The sequence below is a fragment of the Colletotrichum higginsianum genome, chromosome 3, assembly GCF_001672515.1.
Source record: "Colletotrichum higginsianum IMI 349063 chromosome 3, whole genome shotgun sequence".
NCBI lineage: Eukaryota > Fungi > Ascomycota > Sordariomycetes > Glomerellales > Glomerellaceae > Colletotrichum > Colletotrichum higginsianum.
In genome coordinates this window covers 394,869-416,466 of record NC_030956.1, presented here as the reverse complement: position 1 = coordinate 416,466, position 21,598 = coordinate 394,869, and the positions used below count along the sequence as shown (strand labels likewise).

Genomic DNA, 21,598 nt, shown 5'->3' with positions numbered 1-21,598 from the left:
CTTACTAACTACTAAATTAAATAAATTAAGTTAGTTAGAGTAGAAGAGTAATATGCAGCCTACTAAGGGAGTACTAGTATAGGACTAATTAGCTATTGTATACTATAACTATAGGAATAAAGGCTACTACTCTAACTAGTATTAGGAGCTTAATTACTACTACTATAGCTAACTATAATACTTAAGTAGAAGGTATACTATACTAAAAGCTACTATAGGGGTAAATGCAATTAATATACTCTAGGGATAGGAATTAGGCTACTAGAGATTTAAGGTAACTCTATAGGTAAGAATTAGGGGGGTATAGAAAAAAGGGAAAGTAATAATTAATATAAGTACTAATTATAATATAGTTAATTAGAGAGTAGTATTATAAATAAGTTATTTACTACTAGTTAGTAATAGACTAATACTAAAGAGCCTATAGGGATTAAGAGCTCCTAACTATAGTTAAATAGTCCTAATTATAAAAGTAATAAATAATTTTAAGACTAAGAGAATATAAGTATACTTATTCTAAATTTTAATATTAAATAAGGAGTATATTACTATTCTAGGGATCCCCTAGGGACAAGTAGTATTCCCTAACTTAAGTTAGAAAATACTAAGCTAAATACACTAGTTAAAGAGTAATAATGTAGAGTTAGTAGTAGGGAAGAAGGTAATTAAGAAGGCCTAGAGGAATACAAAAGCAACCTTTATAGTAAGTATAAGTAGTATTTAATATATACGCACACTTATAGAGAAGGAAAAGGGGGTAATACTTAAACTACTAGAAGAATATGCAAACTAGACTTACATCTTTAAAGAGAGGGACTACTTAGAGGGCATTAGGGAGTAAGTATACACTATTAACTTAGAATTAGGAATAGAGCCTCTATAGGGCCCTATATACCTACTAGTAGAGCTAGAGCTAGTAGAATTTAGAGACTATTTAGAGAAGGCCCTAGTAAAAGGATAAATCTAATAGTCTAAGAGCCTAGTAAGTGTACTTATTCTCTTTATACTTAAGAAAGGGGGTAAGCTAAGGCTCTATATAGACTACTAGGGGCTTAACTATATTACTATTAAGAACTAGACTCTATTACCTCTAATTACTAAGATTCTTAATTAACTTTCTAAAGTAAAATAGTATACTAAGTTAAATCTAAAGAATAAATACTACTAGTTAGATATTTATAAGAGTAATAAGTAGAAGATAGTATTCTATATATAATACAGCTACTATAAGTATAAAGTTATACTTTTTAAATTAATTAATGTACTAGCTACCTTTTAGGCCTATATTAATAATGCATTAGTAAGCTTAGTAGACATTATCTGCATTATATACTTAAATAATATTCTAATTTTTATAAAGAATAAGGAGTTATATGTAGAGGTAGTATAGTAAGTACTTACCTACTTAAATGCAGTTAATCTAGTAGTAAACCTAGAGAAGTACTAGTTTTATAAGTAATTAATTAAATTCTTAGAGTTTGTAGTATTAGAAAATAGTATTACTATAGAATAAGACTGTATACAGGCTATTATAGAGTAGCTAGTACCTACTAGCATTAGAGATATTTAAGTCTTCCTAGAATTTACTAGATTCTACTAATAGTTTATATAAAAATATACAAAAGTATATACTCTATTAACTAACTAACTAACTACTAAAGCTAGGGAATTAAGGGTAATTACTATTAGAGTACTAGAGGCCTTTTAGAAGCTTAAAGTCCTATTTACTATAGTACTAATTTTATAATACTTTAATTCTATACTCCCTATTTGCATTAAGACTAATATATTAGTATTTGCAATTAGAGTAGTTATATACTAGCTCTATAACTAGAAATAGTACTTAGTAGTATACATATTATAGAAGCTATAGGGGGCTAAGCTCTAATATAGTATACTAGAAGTAGAGCTATTAGCTATTTATAAAGTTGCAAAATTATAGAAGTACTACTTATTATATAATTAATACTAAATTGTATTCTTAACTAACTACTTAGAGTACTACTACCTTACTAGTAAGTTATAGCTAAGTAGTTAGTAAGATTAAATACTATAGGAACTCTCTATATTTAATTTTAAAATTAACTACTACTCTAGTAAAGTAAATCCTACTAATAGACTATCTTAATACTCTAATTACTAGCCTATAAATAAAGAGGTTAATAGAGAGAGGAGTACTTTCCTATAAGACTTCTTAAACTAATTCTTACTCTAAGTAGTAAGAATTAAATATATATAGAGTACTAGTATTCTAGCCCTCTAAAGGTAACTACTTCTCCCTAAAGACCTTACCCCTAAGCTAGAGGAAGAAGTAAGAATGCAATAGTAAGATAATATAGACTTATAGGGGACTATATAGTAATAGTAAGCTAGCTAGAGTAAGAATATAGATAGTGCAGTAAAGTATAAGGGATAATTAATAGTTCTAGAGAATAGTAGGCTATAAATAGAAATACTAATAGTATACTATAATAAACTAATAAGTAGGCACTTAGAGTACAGTAGAATAGTAAAAAGGTTAGCTAAGTTATTCTTCTAAAAAGTAATAAAAAAGAATGTATAAGAATATATTAAAATATATACAGTATACTAATAAATTAAGCCCTACTATTATGCACTCTATAGGGCTTTAAGGAGCCTATTAATACTATTCTAACTGTAGTAGAGTATTTTACTTAACTTTATTATAAAGCTCCTAAAGTTAGGGGGGAAAAAGGGGAAGAGTTTTAATAGCATTCTAGTAGTAGTAAATTACTTAATAAAGTACACACTATATATACTTACTTATAAGGTACTAATAGTAAATGCACTAGTAATAATTCTAATTAATAGAGTTATACTATAGTATAGAGTACTAGAGTTAATTATTTTAGACTAAGAATTACTATTTACTAGTTACTTTTAGGTAGAAGTATACTACTAGTTAGCTATTAAGAGGAAACTAAGTACAGTATACTACTTATAAACTAATAAATAAATAGAGTAATAGAATTAGAATATTAAATACTTTCTATAAGCTTACTATAATATTAAATAAGATAATTAGGCTAATTAGCTCCTAATAGTGCAATTTATTTATAATAGTACTTACTATAGTACTACTAGTATTCTACTAGTAGAGGCTCTAATAGAATACTAACTAAGGGGACTATATAATATTTATAATATTAACTTAAAATAAGTAATTATTCTAGTAGTAAAGGAAAGAGTAAGCCTACTGTAATAATAATAAGAGGCAATTTAGTAGTTACTTAGCTAATCTAATAAGGCCTATACTAAGTAGTATAATAAAAAGAGAACCCTAATTAAATTTAAAATAGGAGAAAAGGTCCTCCTAGTAATTTAAAACATTTAGTAAAAATAACTATTATAAAAGCTATTAGATAAATACCTTAAATCCTTTTAAATTATACAAATAATTAGTAGGGGAGTAGTATATAAGTTAGACCTCTAGTCTAAATACTAAATATATAATATATTCTCCCTATTATAATTAGAAAAGTTTTATAGTAATAAAGTAGAAAGTAGAGAGGTACTATTAGAGGAGGATAAAAATAATATTTATAAAGTAGAAGTAGTAGTAGCCTACTGAGGACTACTAAGAAATTAATAGTATTTAATTAAGTAGAAGGAGTATAGTAAAGAGGAGAACTCTTAGGAGCTACAAAATAACTTATTATAGAGTTTAAGGAAGAATTATAAAGTATTATTAGATAAATAAATTACTAGGGGAGTAGTAGGGGACTAATAGTAGAGATAAGGCCTATAAGCTAGAAAGAAGAAATTAAATTAGCTAAAGGTTAAAAGTATTTTAGGACTCTAAAGAGTCTAGCTACTTACTAAAAAAAATTATCTACTAAAATACTAAAATAAAAATCTAGCCTAAAGGTACTATTAGAGGAGTACTAGGGGGGGGGAGGGGGAGTAGGGGGGGGCCTAAGCGTCCTTATTATTAAATAGATTAGAGGGAGTAGGAGTAGGGGAGCTACTAGTACTAGAGGAGATAATAGGGGAGGAGGAGGAGGAGTTAAAATTAGTATAGTACTACAAAAGTAGATATTAGTAAAAGTAGAATTATTAAGGGAGTAGTAGAGGAGTATTAGGGAGTTAGTAGGGGGGAAAGGGAGTAGTAATACTTACAATTTAAGTAACGTAGTTCACAAGTGAGTGAGCCACACAAGTGAGTGAGCCACTTTTCTACTACCCGTACAACAATGTGTAAGAGAAATCAACCACAACGCCTTAAATTAATTTAAACTATTTAGAATCCTCTTCTTCAGAGGTAGATTCAACTTTCTGACATGTGCGAGCATTATGTCCAGTCTCTCCGCAGATGCCACATCGTCGCGCGCGCGTTTCTGTCCTCCTCGCACGACCACTACTTTGACCTGTTTCTACCTGTAACTGCTCTGTTACATCAATTTGAGACTTTATATCTTTTGCCTGATTGATTGTAAGTGTTCCACCTTTCTGAAGCTGTTTTTTTTTCGTACGGCGACGGCGGCTCATACGCTCATTTGCCTCTTGATACTCAGTCATTTGTGCCTGCATCAAAACCTGGTTATGGGCTACCACCATAATTCCTTTCTTCAGCTGCTGCATATACCCAATAATTGACGTTGGGGAGCTATTCTGATGTCGTACGATGCGATTCGTAATAAAATCAGAATGTGAATCGAATTCAATTGGGTTGTTTGGCGTCTTTGGGACCCAAGCTGCTGGTAAGCCAGCAGAAGAACCTGGAGGTGATGGCGTACGAAGCTTCACATCTAGCTGTGAAATCACATGTTCCGGATCGTACGGGACAAGGCCAGTTGCTCTAAAGCCTGCTTGAATGTTTGATGTTGTCATTGCCTTGTCGTACGCCTTATAAAAGGCTGGGAGGAAGTCTTCCTTTGCAATATGCGTAATGTGCACCCGCATAAGGACCTCAATTTCTTGGCCGTACGCCCGTTTTAAGGGACTAAAGCACCCAACATCAAGCGGCTGGAGCTTGTGCGATGAATGAGGGGGCATACAGAGCGTAATAATGTTCTGCTCCTTGCAGTATAGCTCAAAATCGACAGAATGGTGGCTTTCGTGGCCATCAAGGATGAGGAGGCGGTAAGCACCCTTCGTACGACTCCTTGTATGGAAATCAAAGTGCTGTACCCATTCTAGGCCTTTCTCATTTGTCGTCCAACCATTTTCTGTAAGTGTAATTACCCAGTCGGGTGGGAGGGGGCTGTTGCACGTCCAGGAGTCAAGATGGACCTTGCCTGCAAAGATGATGTACGGCGGGATAGAATAGCCGCACGACCCAATGCCCTGGATTACTGTAACCCATTCCTGATTCCCTTGTTGTGCTCCTCTTGGCTTGCCACGTCGTTCAGAGGCTGTAACAACCATTTCAGAGGACATCTTGCCCATCGCAAACCCAGTCTCATCAAAGTTATAGATATCGGTATCGTCTATCCCGTACTTCGCAATTGTGTTTCGTACGAGGGAAAACCACGCGCGATACGCGTCCGGATCTTCGCAGAGGACTCTCTGATAGTCGATTCTTCGATTAAAACGCGTCTGGAGCTCAGGTCGTCGTCGTACGAAGTTTGAGGCCCAGTTTGTTCCGACGCGTCGCGCGCCGCGGTCGCGAAGCAGTCGATCGGCCATTTCTCGAACAGCACTAAGGCGTGGCGAAAATGCTCGCGAATCCAGGTCAACGATGTATCGTACAATGGTCTCCTCTTCGTACGAGGTTAAATTCTGGCAGGGTGGTCGGATATCGCGTCTGGCAGGTTGGCCATGGTATCGTCGTTGGAGGGTTGCACGAGATACTTTGTAGTGAGATGCAGCCTTTCGCACGCTTAATTTTGGGTCGGATCTGAGCGCATTTAGCGCTAGGACTAAATCGCTTTCATTTGAATGTTGTACCATAGTTGTAGGTGGAGAAAAATAAAGGGAAAAGTAGGTTGTACGAAATTCTAGAAAAGTGGCTCACTCACTTGTGTGGCTCACTCACTTGTGAACTACGTTATAACTCTTATTAAATTTATAAATTTAGCTACTTATACTAAAAAGGAGGCTAATTAGGCTAGTAATAGTAGTAGTCTAAGTAGTAATAGTAGTAGTAGTAGCCTCTTAAGTAGTAGTAAAGTAGGTAGTAGTAGTAGTCTACTTCTTTATTTAGTAGGTAGACTTAGTAAGAGTTTTAATTTTATAGTTGCAGAGGAGTACTAGCTCCTCTATCTCCTAAGTCTTATACTTAGCTTTAGAGAGATTAGCTAAAGCTACTTTAGCCTAGAGGGCCTTCTTACTCTTAATAAGAAGGGCCTAATTACTAGTTTATATTACTTTAATTAATTAAGGGAAATATAGGGGGCTACTAGGGGACTACTAGTAGAGTAATAGAAGGGAAGGAATAAGGAAAAACTTACTTTATTCTTATTAAAAATAGAAGTAGAATAATTATCCTTAGCTATTTTATTAAAGAGATAGTAGAGCTTAGTAGTAATATAAATAATAGAGTAGGGGAACTATAGGGGGTAAGTAATAAAGTAAAATAATTATAAGAGTAATTTACTAGAGGGAGGGAAATAACTTATAGGAATATATACTTTACTATAAGTAGAAGTGCAAATAGTATACTTATTACTACTAGCTAAAAATAGGGATTAATAGAGGAGTACTAAAGAAGTATTAGTATATATACTAGTAGTATTTATGTAGTAGGGAATAGGACCCTCTAAAGAAGGAGTCTAAATAACTATACAGTAGAAGTAGTAAGTATAGAGGAGAGAGTATAAGGGGGGAATTATCTCCTTAATAGAGAACTTATAGGGGGGAATAGAGGGTAGTAGGGGGGTACTAGAACTATTAGTAGTACTAGCCTTACTATTAAGAGGGAGAAGTGCATTCTTAGAAAGTATAGTAGTAGTAGTAATTGCAAGAGTAGTAGTAGTAGAGTAGTAATAGTAATAGTAGTAGTAAAATTAGTAATTTAATTAAAAAAAAAGAAACTAATAAAAAATAATAAAAAATAATAAAAAAGTGCAAAAAATAATAAAAATAAGAGTATTAAGAAGCTTGCAGAAAGAGGAAAATTTAAAGAGTAAGTATATAATAAAAAAATAATAATAAATAAGCCCTATAGATAAATTTGCATACTATAAGTAGTAATTAAATTTAGCTAATTAAGAGTAATTAATAATAGAATAAAAGAAGAATAATAATAAATAAATTAGTAATTAAGCTCTAGTAGTATACTAGAGGGGTACTAGAATAATATATATAGAGGAGTAACTCTAAGTTAAGTATAAATTTAGAGAAGACTTAGTAAGGAGAATTTAATATTGTATAGTAATAATAATATTTAAATTTATAGTAAGTAGAATGTACTTCCCCCTTATATATAAGGGAGCTTAGGGGACTACTAGGGGGTTACCTACTAAATTAGCCTTTAGTAAATATAGGAAATAATTATAAATTAATTATTTAATTTATACTAAATATTATAATTAAGTATAAGGACTATAGTATTAGCTAGAAGAATAATACTTAAATTTAAGTATAGAGCTAAAGTAAGGAGTCCCTTAAGCCCTTTACTTAAATAAGTACTAGAGAATTAATTAGGGGTTAATAGCCCTATAAGAATAGAGACTTAGAGAGCCTTAGAATAAGACTATAGAGGGAGGGAATTATATTAGAGCTAAATAGCTAAGCCTATATTTTACAGTAGTAAAGTTAGGAATAGAGAATATATACTATAGGTAGGGGTTACTAGAGGGGCACTAGGGGAGTACTAGTATCTTAATAAAAGGGTCCAGAGGATTATTTAGCTGAAGAGGGGATAGCTAGGTAGAAAAGGCAAGGAACTCTACCCTCCTAGATAGGAGGGGCAGGTTGAAATAATACAACTAACTGACCCCTACCTGCCCGTCAGCAACTCTACCACTCTGTGCGAACCCAGCCTGTGACATCCAGCAACTGCGCTGGCTGTGGCCGACGACCCGCTGTCTCGTCTGGGCAAGCCGCAAACATCGAACAGGAGTCTCTAGGTTTCTTTTCATGTCAGTAAGGACACCAAGGGTAGGATGCGTGTTCCCCAAGCAGCGCATCGCCATAATACTCACGGAGGCCATCGATTATGGAGCATCTCTGGAAACTACAGCCGACTGCCTCATGCAACCGAGTCGCGTCACACAAATATCTTGCTGTCACATCCGCACTGGGCACTGAGACGATAATTTCCGATACGCAGGATTTCTGTCATGGGTTTGTTGTCAGATTGAGTGCTGAGCAATGTTTGCCGGTGGCTGACTTCGCTGACATGGCGTACTCACTGCGCATGTTGGTAAGAGATCATCGAAGCCAAGACCGTTGGAGGTCTGACTTGACTTTCCGGCCGAACTCATGATGACTTTTGCAACGCAAGCGGGACTGAGAGGCAGACAAAAAAAGTATATATGCGTGACTACTACAACAGAGAAACAATGAGAGACTATGAAGGCAGGGGAAACACATCCATTCAGGATGCTTGGTAGACGCTTTATTCACATTTGCATAGTACTTAGGGAGATAGGAGCATTCCTAACAGACAGCCAGGGGTTTCCCCTCTTAAGGCAATTTAGAAACACTAATCAGTCCGTGTGTCTGTGCAGTTAACAACCAGAGGTTGTGCGGATGCAAATAGACTTCGTTTTGCCGAAGGCGGAGGTTTCGAGTCAAGATCTTTAGAGTTTGACCAAGTAAAAACTAATTGATTAGCCATTCTAGGATCCAATTGGAGGGTTTGCCGACCTATAAGTAAGTTCCATTCGGCCCGGATGGGATGAACGATATTCTGAGCTCTGAGAAAGCTTTCTTATGCCAGTCGCTTTCCCCGCTCGTGTGTTGAATCAATCTAAATTCCAGTGGCAGGCAGGAGTTACTGTCTGCCACTTGTCGCAACGAATTAAGACCCCCCGGTGCTTTAGCATTGACCCATGCCTTCATGATATACTAGTATACATGTTTGCAATTTACGCAATAGTCTTCTGTTGCATGTCAGCGAAGCCTTCAGCCAAGAAAGTCAGATAATATCACGCACATCATCCCGTCGAAGATAATTATTGTCACATAACTCTCAATCCCATCAAGCTTTCATGAACGCAGCCCAGAAGCCGGCTACTCATCGGCGGGAAGTGAAAGTCATGAGACTGGTTGCAGATCTCATGTTGACACAATATGCTTTCTGCAACCCCGCTGGCATCGTCCCTTTTGCGAGGGAGCTCAAAATGCTTGTATCGGCTGATGCACCAAAGCAGCAAGCTGTACGACGTTGTCAGTTTTGACCAGATCGTGAAACCGTCATCCACGTCTCACATTTGATGTCATACTTAACGTGAAATGTGAGCCGGACTCGTCAGTCCTATCGCTATCAGATTTCATCTTCAACTTTGGATCCTGCTCCCAGAGCTTGTGCACAGCTTGTATCATGGCCAAGTAGCTGATTGTCAGGACGTAACCCACAAGCCGAGAGAGATGTGAATTGTCCTCCGAGACAAGCAGCTAGTCAACCTTCAATGCAGGTATATTGATGATCAAGTAATGAATGTTAGGGACGTCATCTTCTTGTGTTGCTCAAACAGACTGGGCCAATAATGCGGTAAGGCAAAGATTGCGTGATTTTGGCGTGCGATGTTAAATTGTTTTAGCCCATCACACGTTGAACACTATTTGATCGCCGCTTCCCCCTCACCATCATTACCGTGACTTTGATACTGCCAGGCAATACTACCCCGCCTATGCCTGGACTATTTGCCCTTGGTACGGTCGCCGAACCATCAAAAAACTCGCCTCTTGGTGCTTGATCAACTCTTCGTTTTTGTTTGAAAGTCCCTTTACCCCCCGCCGGCATGGCGTCCATCGCGTCCGTCCCACGTCAAGGGCCAGTGGATTTGGTATTGGGCAAGAGCTCTTCTACAACCCTTTCCTTCGAGTCTTTCGACCTTCCAAGCACGAACCAGCGTATTCTCGGCGCGCCACATCCCGACAATACAGTAGCCCCACTGGCACTGAGGCCTTCAAGTCACAGTAACGACATTAAGTTGGATGAGGTCATACAAAGAATCAAGTCTCTTCAAGCTCAAGACGGGCTACTCACCAAGAAGCTGGCTCTCCACGGGACTCTTCTCTTTCGAGACTTACCGATCCACGATGCCGAAGAATTCAGCAGATTTGCCCATTCTTTTGGGTACAAACCACACGAGATTATCGGCATCGTTGTCGACAGACCACTTCTGGCGCCTAACGTGGCACCTGCGAACGAAAGTCCAAAGGACGTTCTAATTTACAACCACAACGAGTCACCCCAGGTCCCCCATGCCCCTGAGTACATTTTCTTCTTCAGCCAAAAGGCTCCATTAAAGGGAGGGGAAACCCCGATATCATCGTCTCTGGAGCTGTTCCGCCGGGCTCGAGAGGAAATACCTGACTTCATCGACGAGCTTGCTCAGAAGGTGATATTGAGCAAAGTCACGTACAAGTTCGACAAACAGTACGCGGGTGGATCAACTCTGCGGCAAGCTTTTGGAAAAGATTTCTCTGACGATGACGATGACGAGATGAAGCGCAAAAAGATCACGCATCAAATTGCACGGTACGGGAGAGGAAAACATACGACGTGGGAGTGGGTTGAAGACGGCGTGGTTCTAACACACAGATTGCCCGCGATCCGTACTCAGCCAGAGACCGACCTTCCAACCCTCTTCACCGGACTAGCTGCATACTGGAAAAACAAACAGGGGGCCGTCAGGTCGCGAAAAGAGGTCACAAGACAGCTGTACGGCGATGGCAGCCCGATTCCGGACAAATACCTGGAGCACCTGGCAAAGATAACAGACGAAATCACGGTTCTCCACAAATGGAAACAAGGGGACGTTTTTGTGTACGACAACATCATCGCTCAGCATGGAAGGCATCCTTGGGAAGGCAAGCAATCGGACCGCGTTGTTCTCGCTAGCCTTTTTGATGGGCATCGCATTCCTGGTGCTTACGGAGACGCGGATTGGGCTCAGGTCGTTCAGGCACTTGATGGATAGGGATAAGAACCCTTCCAGTTAGTTGACTTCGCTGTCAGATTAACGCTCTAGAACCGATGGTTTGATTGTTATTCATGATTGACATGAATCGGGGACTCACCGATCAGCAAGATGACCTTGCGATGATAACTAACGTTCCGTGACCAGCCAAGTGTCTTTCATGATCATTTCAAATTATACAAGCGTTGAGAATTGCGGAACCAGGATGAGTAACTTATATCTTCATGTGGCCAGGTGTCGTGGGAAAACTATCCCTTGCAGCACCCCTTAGGGATCCCATTCCTGAGCCCATCCCTTGTTTTGACCTCCGAAATGAGGTCCTGAATCATGCTCATTAAACTAGTTATGAAGAACTAGCTATTATTTGAGTCAGTCCTAATCAGGAATCGTAATTTTCTTTTGCATTTCGTTTGCCAGCTTTTCAATCGTCCACGACGAAACTGCCGCTTCCTTCGATAAATCTGTAGTCGCCCATGATGCGTTGTTTTTCTCGTATGCTAAGCTTGAACCTATTTCTATCCCTTTGAGAATAGAGGTAACTAATTATACGAATTTTGGTAGTTCATCAATGTCGTTAGATCATCAGCAATGAGTGGCATTGTGAGCACGTGACCCAAACAGACGGGAACAGCGGAACAAATCAAACTATGGCTTGAAGCTGCGTCCCATTGAAATCCCTATCTAGTCTTAATTAAGTTCAGTGATTCAGACGCAAGTGGTTGTATGTCACAGGATGAGGGCATTGTCACTTCGCCTTGGAACGAAGTCTGGTGGTGGCGCACTCACAGGCTGGTACAGAAATTTTAAAGAAACTTAAGAGGTCTAAATTCGAAATTAGTAGTTCATTGAACTTGATAAAGGCTGGTAGAATGAGGATTCAAGAGTTTCTCGACTGAGTCAGCAATGAGTTTAAAATGATTTGAAGTATCATTACATGGATTATCTTTATAAAAAATCACACCACCATGTCATTTCTTGGCTCACGAGCCAAGCATTTCAACCCAGTTAACACCCATCCCAAATTTATTTAAGTCTCGGGTAGAGTTTAGACCGAACGGGCGCATTCCATTTCATGACATTAGTTTTGTGTAGAAGAGAGTCGTAAGGGAATTCAGAGAAATTAAAAGTATTTTTAGACATAGAGTAACATCACACAGAATATAGAAATTGTGATGGGCAAAATGCAGCGGCCTCATTTAGGCTACGTTCCTAGTCTTACTCTCTCACCTCCATTGCGTTCTCCTGGATCCACACTGCAGAGTTCCTACAGTGTGCTTCTCTCTACTTTGAAAAAAGCTTTGTGACCTTTTTTTTTTTTTTTTTGCTAAACCACAGTATCCTACATCTTTAATGAAGAAAGAAGATATTGTCGGCTGAGTACAGAGTCAAATGCTGAGAATACTGCAAGTTGTTTACAACCTCTTAAGAGGATGTTGTTACAAAATACACATAAGAGCTTAGTCTTATAGTTCCTAACATAGTTAATACTTTGCATGTAAAGTATAACAAAAACATATGTCGCCCTAGCAGACAGTTGTATAGAATTGTTTATATTAGTTTACTTACAATAGGGGAAGCCTTATTTCAACTGTTGTTATAGCACTACATGCACTTATTTATTGAGTGATGTATGAACTCTATTCTTGTTTGCTGGTACGTCGCACTGCTGTTTTGTAAACTTGTGTGTCTAGCACCAAGTCTTAAGAGTTGAGGCTTCACTGACAATGTTGTCTAGCCTGCTTCTTGCGATAGTTAATTGGCTAGAAAATAAACCATTAATGCTACACTCAGGCAGCAGTTACTTGATAAAATGATCACAACCTATACTTTAAGAGCGTATAGAGTGATATACCTACGTGAATGCTTATGCAAACTATTTAGACTTTCGCACACTTAAAAATTATAGCAATTCCATTTCTGCAAACGAAAAGCTGCAGGAACTTGCAAAAAAACTAGATTACAGGCTGGCTTGAGGCGGAAAGCGAGGAATAGTATGATGAAACTAGATCTTCAACAGCTCAGAGGCAAGAGAACCCCAAGAATGTGATTTGAATAGCAATAGGCCATGAAGACTCTCCTCTTTCTACCTTCAAACTTATTGACATGGCGTTTTCCAAGTGTTGCATTACTAGTACTTGCGCCTTAAAACTACTGTGTTCATCATTTTTCACTGTCTCCTACTTCTCAACTACATCTTATACACTGGCTGAAAAGTGAGAACTACTGGTTAGAGATCAGTGTTTTTAGCCGTTTGCATAACAACGACCGATGTTTGAAGCAGAATGTACTTCTACCTAGCACGCTCCAAGAAGATGAACCATACCAAGCTCTTCAATACCCCAACCTTGAGTCTGTCAATGAATTATCGTCGAAGAATCACATGATGAACTAAGCGGTTGTTTTTGGCACCAGAAAGATTTCCGCTTGTTGGTGTTTGCCTCTCATGGGGAAAGCATTCGTCCACGGCATGGCCATTGCCAATGTGGATATCAAATTAACCCTGGAGTATCCAAATCTTAAGGTCTCAACCTCATGCTTCGAACTTATGACCGGAATCCACTTGGTGAGTTTAGGCCGAGAATTTGGCCTGCGCATGCGTCGAGATGTCATGATCACGAGCCGCCGCCTTCCGGTTGAGCTGCTACGACGTCCAGTCAGACTATTGATCCTAGACTAGTCAGAGCTACCGAGGTTTTGACAAATGGGTTGAGGGGTGGATTATGATCTGGAATCTCCATTATGTCAATTGCGAGATCTATGACATGTGCTCCTTTTCTCAACAATGAGAGTGCCTCAACATGTGTGGGGAAAGCGGCGCGAGCGGCCGGCGTCTAGAACGCTTCGCTTAGGCAAGGACAGCAAGAAAAGCTCATCCATCTGTAAGTAGACAGCATTTTCGGGACAATCGATGCTGTCATGTTCCCTTGCTCGTCGGGATTAGCGCATGAAAAAAGAAATGTGCGGCGGCGAGGGAGGAGATGGTGCATTAGAGCCGCTGGCCCTTGTCTTTGCTTCACACGGACGACGGGCCGAGACCACTCACTCGCCGCGAATGACTCGCTCACCGGTGACCGGTTCCAAATGATCGGGAGATCGGAAGGCTTGCGGTGATAGACAGGGGCAGATCGAGCGGGAAAGGGGGCAATGTCGGGGATAGAGGAGAGGGAGGCTGGCGAGTGAGGGCCGATGGTGAAGGGGCGGCCTAAACGATTCCAAGAAAGGGCCGGATGTTGAGGGAGGAATGCTCCAAATGCAAATTATCGTCGTCGTGCGGGCTCGAGGAGGCGGTAGGCAGAGCGCCACAGACAAGGCTCGATTTCCAGGTTTAGCTGGCGGGAATGCACGTTTATTGAAGGATGGCAGCTGGGATTGTTTCCACCCCTCGCTTTTCCCTCACTCTTCCCGTGTCGGAGATATCGATGAGCCCCTTGCTGAGGCGTCTGTCTCCCTCGTTGGATTGCGGAGAAGGTGAGACAACACCAATGGATGCAAAGACACGCATAGACAAGTAATTGCACACATGTGCTGACTTGTGGGCCCCTGGTCATTGAGAAGATCCATTCTTGAGCGCCCGGCTAACCACAACATGAGCGAAGAGGAATGAGACAAGATAGCGGTAAGAATGGCGGGTAGGATATGGAGGCCGGTGTGGTGGCGTTCCTAGGAGGCTATCGGCCTCCAGGAGTGTGGGACTGCGTGTGTGTGTATGTGTGTGTGAAGGTCTCGGGCATGCAAGCTCATCTTGTCACTCAGGAGACAATGTCGGCCAAAGGGAGAGAGATAGAGACAGAGAGCACGAGAGCGAGAGGGAAGGGGAGGCAACACATTGAGGGAGGAATTTGGCCTGCTTCCACTAGAGGCAAAGGGAGCGGCCAGAAGGTATAAGAGAGGGACGAATGTCCGTCTCCTTGCCAACTTTTCTTTCCCTCCTCACCCTCATCATCATTACGCCTCGCATCCTTAGGTTTCTCGCCTTCCCTCTCTCCTTTACCTCGTTTCACTCGTTTCTACGACCCGAGGTCCAGTCATTCATTACCTGTTTTTCAGTCGCTCGTTTCGCCATGCGCAGCATCGCAGTCATCGCCCTCATGGGCCAGGTCGTCCTCGGCCAGCAGTTCACCAACTCGTCGACCTCGTCCACCACGTCCTCGACCACGCTATCGACCCTCTCGACCTCGCGGACCTCCACCACGACGACGACAACGACCTTGATCACCACCACGGACTCGATCACCGATGACGGCGGGTTGACCTTCCCCCCTGAAACCACGACGACGGATACGACCGGGACGTCGACGACCGTGACGACTACCTCCACCAGCAGCTCGGCCTCGTCCACCTCCACGGTCTCTCCCAACCCGGCCAACTTCGGCGGCTTCACCCTCCTCGGCTGCTACGGTTCCCCTACCAGCTTCCCGGGCTTCACCCTGGCCCTGTCGGCAGAGTCCATGACGATCGACCGCTGCATCACCACCTGCAACCCCACCGGTAGACGCTACGCCGCTCTCTTCGGCAGCGACTGCTTCTGCGGTGATTCCATCGACGACATCAACGAGCCCCTCAGGCCCGAGGCGGAGTGCAACTTCCCTTGCCCCGGCAACCCCAGACAGCGCTGCGGTGGACGCTCCACTGCTCTCCTCAGGAACAAGCGCCAGATCCTCCCGACCGACGTCCGCTTCACCATCTACGTCCGCGTTGGCGGTGTTATCTCCGTGTCCGGAACCGTCACCGTTACCGTATCCACCGGTACCAACGGCGTCATCGGAACTGCCACCTCTACCGCTACCCCCTCCCCCAACCCTTGCTTCAACGGCAAGTGCTTCGGCGTGCCGTGCTTCGGTCTGGACTGCTACAAGAAGTTTGTCGCCTACGGTGACTTCTGCGGCTACGACTTCCCTTGCTTCGGCCCCGACTGCAGGAAGCGCCTGGTGTGGGAGCACGGTGTCTGGCGCCCGGATGCATGCAACGGATGGGACTGTGGCCGCAAGTTCAAGTGCATCTCTGGCAAGTGCAAGGTCGTTGTCAAAGGCTCCGACTGGGACAAGGAGAAGATCATCTGCTACGGCAACATCTGCAAGGTCCAGAAGTGCGAGGGTGATGAGTGCAACAAGAAGTACGTCTGCAAGGACAAGTCTTGCGTTTTCGAGACCTGCCCCAAGGAGGATGGCAACAAGAAGTGGGAGTGCGAGAGCGACAAGTGCAAGATCGTCAAGCCCTGCGAGGACGACTGCCCCGAGCCCGCCCCACCTGGTCCTCTCCCTACCATTGGCACCGCCTTGTCCATCACCCGCACCCGCACCCGCGACATCGATATCACCGTCCGCCCCGAGCCCACCTCTACCGACGAGGATTCCGGCCGCCCCGGTCCTGAGATCCAGCCTACCGACGAGCCTGCGATCCAGCCTACCGACGAGCCCGTCGCCAGTATCCTGCCCATCCCTACCGACGAGCCTGAGATCCAGCCTACCGAAGGGGCTCCCGGACCCGACGGTCCGGCCCCTACCGCCACCAGCACCGAGGGGACCCAGCCTTCCGTCGTTGTCGTCGCTGGATCCAACAAGTTTGTCGCCAGCTTCGGTGCTCTCGCCTTCAGCGTCATCGCCGCTGCCATCCTCTTGTAAGAGTGTGGCTAGGGGGTTTCTCTCCCTCGACCGAGCATCTATGGTCGTTGTTCACTTCTTTGGGACGCCTCCGGGGGGTTCCGGCATAATTCTTTACTGAGTGGTGGTTTGTGGTACGGGTGATGGCCTTTTTCTTCGACAGTGGCCTGGCGGTCTTGGGGAGTATCTTCGGGCTCCCTCCGCCAGGTTATGGATGGACTTTGAGAAATGATTTGACGATATAGAGATAATAAAGCGTGTTCTTCACCACAATCCTGACTTGTCTGAAATCGTGACGGTATGACTGATTGCATCGACAAGCGACGACTGCATATCTATGCTTAGAAACCGTTATCAAACATTTCTAAATCATTTTTGTGTGGTTTGAAGCGGCGTAACATGCATGACATCTGAAAAAATCCAACAACTTGGTACTAGGCTATCAACCCGTCATAAAAACGTTTGTGCTGGAGATGTCCATTTGCCCCCCATTGGAGGAACGAACGTTAGTTTCCAACAATAAAACTACTAAAAACTCTGCGCACTAATCTCCCGCTTGCGGTCTTCGCTAAGTCCATGAAGATCCGGCTTTTTCTTGCTCATCACGGCGAGGACATCAGCCCAGCTGCCGCCCCTCTGCCTGACACTCTGGCATTCGAGAACCCTGATGATGAATTCAAGACACCTGGTGATGAGTATGACCGTGACGTGGATGAAGAGACCTATTCCGATGAGCCAGCGAACCCATCTGGGCGGTGCATAATAGTGAACAATGGCCTCCAGCAGTTTGAGCCAGCCGGCGGTGCCGGTGTATTTGCCGAAGGGGCAATCGCAAGGGACGGGTTCGAGATGGCAAGTAACAGCCTCCTGTTCGGAAATGGCTCGAGCAAGCATGGCTTTTGCAAGCATTAGCTGTGCACAAGGGCTCGGAGGATGTGACTACAGGTGAACACTCACTGGAAGGGTCGGCAGAAGTCGTCAGCGTCATGATGGCGATAATGCTTGATTGGAGTTGGAATGGCGATAAAACACAATAACCAACAGAAACGAGGGCGCGAGACGGGCTGCTTTTAAGGCGGATGGGCCGCTGGCGATCAGCCCGCAGAGAGGTGCGGCAAGGTGAAGCCGGGCACAGGACGTTCAGCTGGGCGATCTTGGCCCGTATTCCCATTGGACGTGTTACGCAGGTGAAGGCGTCTCCACTGGGCGCCATGAACGGATAACTCGGCAGAGGCAGACGTGTCGCCTACGGGTTTGCCAATTTGCATATGAAAAGTGCCCATTTCATTTCTGTTCCAATCACGACTCTGTCTTTGTTCCGAACGGAGTCGCTCATGCTTTTGCGCAGAACCCCCGGGCGGAGCAAGGTTACACGGCATCGTCCGGCCGAGCCGGGGAGACTGGAGCCGAACACCCGGGGCATGACCCACACATATGGGACCGGGCCCGAGGTCCGGATAGCATTGGGTCCCGAACCCATCGGTCGGACCATCACCCCATGACGAGCATCGCTAGCCCATTTGTCGCCTCGGACCAAACTCTGATTGTGCTGATAAGTGGATGAGTCGGTTCTACGCTGCGTTGAATGTGTCGGTCGGCCAAACGTCCGAGGCCGGACTGCGCGTCTTTCTTCTGGAAGGAAAAAAAGAAGGCGGCCGGAACACGTGGTACGAAGAACGCATCCATTTTGATGTATCCTTGGGATATTCTCCCCGGATAATAAAATCAAGAAGAAATTTTCCATCGCAAAGTCATTCTGGGGAGGTGAGGGGGGGGGGGATGTGTATTCGGAGTCAGCGTCATCTTTCCGCACACACGTCGCATCCGCTCCTTTGCGCGTTTCAGCACGTGGGAGGCCCAGGCGGGCGCTGTAACGGCGGTCCAAGGTTGAGATCGGGCACAGATGGTCCGTACTTTGTTGAGAGTTCCTCTGAAGCAGCCTGTCCTGTGAGTGGCTTGCTGCCATGACAGAACCCGCAGGCGTTGGCTCTGGGATGCAGGGCGCCGCCACTGGAGGAGGCGTCGCTTGACACAAGTTGCTGAGTAGCGGGGAGGGAAGTTGGAACAAACGGGCCTAGGACGTGAATGTCAGATTGGGGAAATCACGACAAGGGAGGCTGGCAAGGCAAGCTGTCTGGCTGCTGTCTGGTTGCAGGTCCCACCCCACGGAGGCCCTTGACCGTTTCCAATAGTCAGTCAGCTTGTCTCAGTGGCCCGTTCCTCGTCCTCCCTCCGCTGCAACCAAACCAAACAGGACGTCCGAATAATACTAGACCGCAGAGTGAACCGCGCCGCTCCTCGGACGGCCATTATCCACGAAACTGCAAAGCCAATTGCCTTGGCCTTCTTTCGAGGTCTATTCCTTCTCTTGCATACGGGCTCAGCCTCAAGTCTCGTGCCTCGTTGTCCGTGGGATCGGGAGAAAGAGAAAAGAGAGGCAGAGGAGGAAAACAAAGAAGAAGAACAAAGACCGACGTGCCGAGGGGCTATTCCGAATACGCCCACTGGCAGACACTACACACCGACATCATGTCACCAACCACTCACTGACTGGACATTGACCTTTCCATACGCGGCAGGGGCACATGGATGAACCTTAACTTCACCAACATGTTCCCCTTCCCCCGCGTCTCCCACTCGCACTACTACCGCCGCCGTTCCCCGTCACCCTCGTGCTAAGCATCTCCTCCCATGCACCCATCCCTCTTTGTCTCCGACCTGCTCCAACCAACCCCAATTGCCTCACTACAACTCCAAGCCACTGTCGAGCGGGCGCTCCAACAACGCCAAAATACGCTGCGTGCGCCTACCCAGTGTATCCCAAGGCGCGATTGATCGTCAACGAATCATCCTACCTGTCTGGGACGAGCTACTCTGCTTGCTATACATCGTGACAGCGCTGTCGCAGGATCAAAAGCATCAACCGCAGCAGCAGTAAATAGAAGCAAGAGTAAGGTGAGCAACAAGAACCAGCCAGGAGAGGGCATTTCGCCCATCGCAGCCCGCCATGGCGTCCGTCCCGAACATCAACCAAGCCGCCTCCCATCCCCCGCCCAGGGACCAAGACCACCAGCAACAGCTCAAGAAGAAGTGGAAAGGGACGTGGCTAAGAGGTCTTTCGGTTCGCATCCGCACACGCAAGGACGCCCTGCTGGCAGCAGCAGCAGCAGTGCCAGCAGCCGGGGGAGCAGGAGGAGGAGGACAAGACTTGGCTGCAGGCAGCGTTGAGAGGGGCACCCAGACCACGACTGCAACAACGACGACGACGGCGGCGGCGGCGGCGGTGGCTAGACGGCGTAGTCGCCCACTCCGGCAGCACTCGGAAACGCGTGCGCAGTCAGGTGAGCCGGAAACTCTTCTCGCAGGACAATCCGGCCCCTCGACGGCGGCCATGTCCGCTGCCACCTCGGCCTCACATTCGCCGGCGACATCAACAACGACGGCCCAGACCACAACCGTTCCCTCGTCGTCTTCGTCATCGTCGTCATCGACCTCTCTCAGTGTCGGCGTCGGCGCCTCCATTGGCAGCTTTCCATCAACGTCGTCCGCGCCGTGTCCCACCTGCGGCCAGCGCCGCCACATCGACCTCCACCGGCCGCCAACACCGGTGAAGCCCGAGGATCGCTTCCAGTTCCGGTCCGGCGTCCCGTACGGACCTTGGACTATCACCCACCCTCCACCCGTCCCCTTGGACTTGTCACAGACTGTTACTTCCTCAGAAGCGCCCACGGCCCCGATCGATAGCACCGCCAGCAGCAACAATAGCAGCAGCAGCGATAATAACGGCAGCGGCGTCGGAAACATCTCCGGGGCCCCCCTCACCTCATTCCACCCCTTCTCCCGCCTGCCGCCGGAGCTCCGGTCCAAGATCCTCCGCTTCTACCTGGAGCGGCCTCGCATCGTCGAGATACGATGCATGAACGACCTGAAGAAGATCCATTTCGCGCCCAACGCGCTGGGCAACCTCGCGTCCAACATCGCGTGGAGCGCCGACAACACGCTGCCGGCCCTCATGTGGGTGAACCGCGAATGCCGGGCCGAGACGCGCGCTTTCTACCGCGTGCAGCTGCCGATGCACCCGACCAACAAGATCGCCTGGCCGGTGCTCATCAACCCGTCCTTCGATACCGTCATCTTCACCTTCCCCTGGAGCAGCGAGATCCCGCTCGACATCTTTCTGAGCGACTGCCTCGCCTTCGACCCGCTGGGCGTCGGCATCCGCCACTTCGGAACCCGCGACCGCGGCGGGCCCGAGACCTGGGACCTGACCCCTGTGCCGGGCTGCGCCCCTCTGTCCAAGAGCCTGGCGAACCTCGAGTCCTACACTGAGGCGATCCAGCTGGTGGACGACCGCGCGGCAGCCCGCTTCCCCGTGTGGATGATCCACGAGGGCTACTTGACGAGCGGCATCCCGGCCAAGAACGCCTTCTACCAGGACGTGCCCCGTCTCCTGCTCAGCAACGACTACGAGCCGCCCGACGCGACGAACCAACGCGCGGCCCTCGAGGCCCTGCGCGCCCAGCTCGCCGAGTACTTGCCCCGCGACGTGGCGCAGAAGCTCGTCATGCAGCGCATGTTCTACCGCAAGTACTTCCGGCACCTGCGGATGAAGTGCACCAAGACGGACCTCGCGGGGCTGGGCATGGTGAGGCAGATCCCCGGCGGCGAGACGGAGGAGTTCTTCCTGAGCAACGGAAGGGAGGTCGTCGGGCCGCGGAAGAAGAGGCGGTGCGTGCTGGACGTGAGGCCCAGTAGCAGCTGGCATCTGTGGGATGATGACTGATGGTGGGCTCTGGGAGGATGCGAGCTGTACCGTGAACAAGGTCACCACTGGACATCCTGAGAATGTGATCGAGTTTTGAGGTGTGTCGGGCGTCATGGTATTAGAGTTGTTCCCGAAGTCTGTTGCATGGGGTAATGCCGATTCTTCATATCAAGAAG

At 45.6% G+C, this 21,598-nt stretch overlaps 4 protein-coding genes across 4 annotated transcripts; 3 read left to right on the top strand and 1 right to left on the bottom strand.

The window, feature by feature from the left end:
• Positions 1-9,872: 9,872 nt before the first annotated feature.
• Positions 9,873-11,057, top strand: CH63R_03671 (Taurine catabolism dioxygenase TauD; the record flags this gene model as incomplete). Its single annotated transcript, XM_018298646.1, has 1 exon — positions 9,873-11,057. The coding sequence occupies one exon, from the start codon at positions 9,873-9,875 to the stop codon at positions 11,055-11,057; it is 1,185 nt and encodes a 394-aa protein (XP_018159892.1).
• Positions 11,058-15,118: 4,061 nt separating this feature from the next.
• CH63R_03670 (Wsc domain-containing protein) lies at positions 15,119-16,678 on the top strand (the record flags this gene model as incomplete). Its single annotated transcript, XM_018298645.1, has 1 exon — positions 15,119-16,678. One exon carries the CDS (start codon positions 15,119-15,121, stop codon positions 16,676-16,678), a length of 1,560 nt encoding a protein of 519 aa, XP_018159891.1.
• Positions 16,679-17,185: 507 nt separating this feature from the next.
• On the bottom strand, positions 17,186-17,870 carry CH63R_03669 (uncharacterized protein; the record flags this gene model as incomplete). Its single annotated transcript, XM_018298644.1, has 2 exons — positions 17,186-17,553; positions 17,615-17,870. 2 exons carry the CDS (start codon positions 17,868-17,870, stop codon positions 17,186-17,188), a joined length of 624 nt encoding a protein of 207 aa, XP_018159890.1.
• Positions 17,871-19,664: 1,794 nt separating this feature from the next.
• Positions 19,665-21,440, top strand: CH63R_03668 (Pectinesterase; the record flags this gene model as incomplete). The annotated part of the gene is made up of 1 exon (XM_018298643.1): positions 19,665-21,440. The coding sequence occupies one exon, from the start codon at positions 19,665-19,667 to the stop codon at positions 21,438-21,440; it is 1,776 nt and encodes a 591-aa protein (XP_018159889.1).
• Positions 21,441-21,598: the final 158 nt, after the last annotated feature.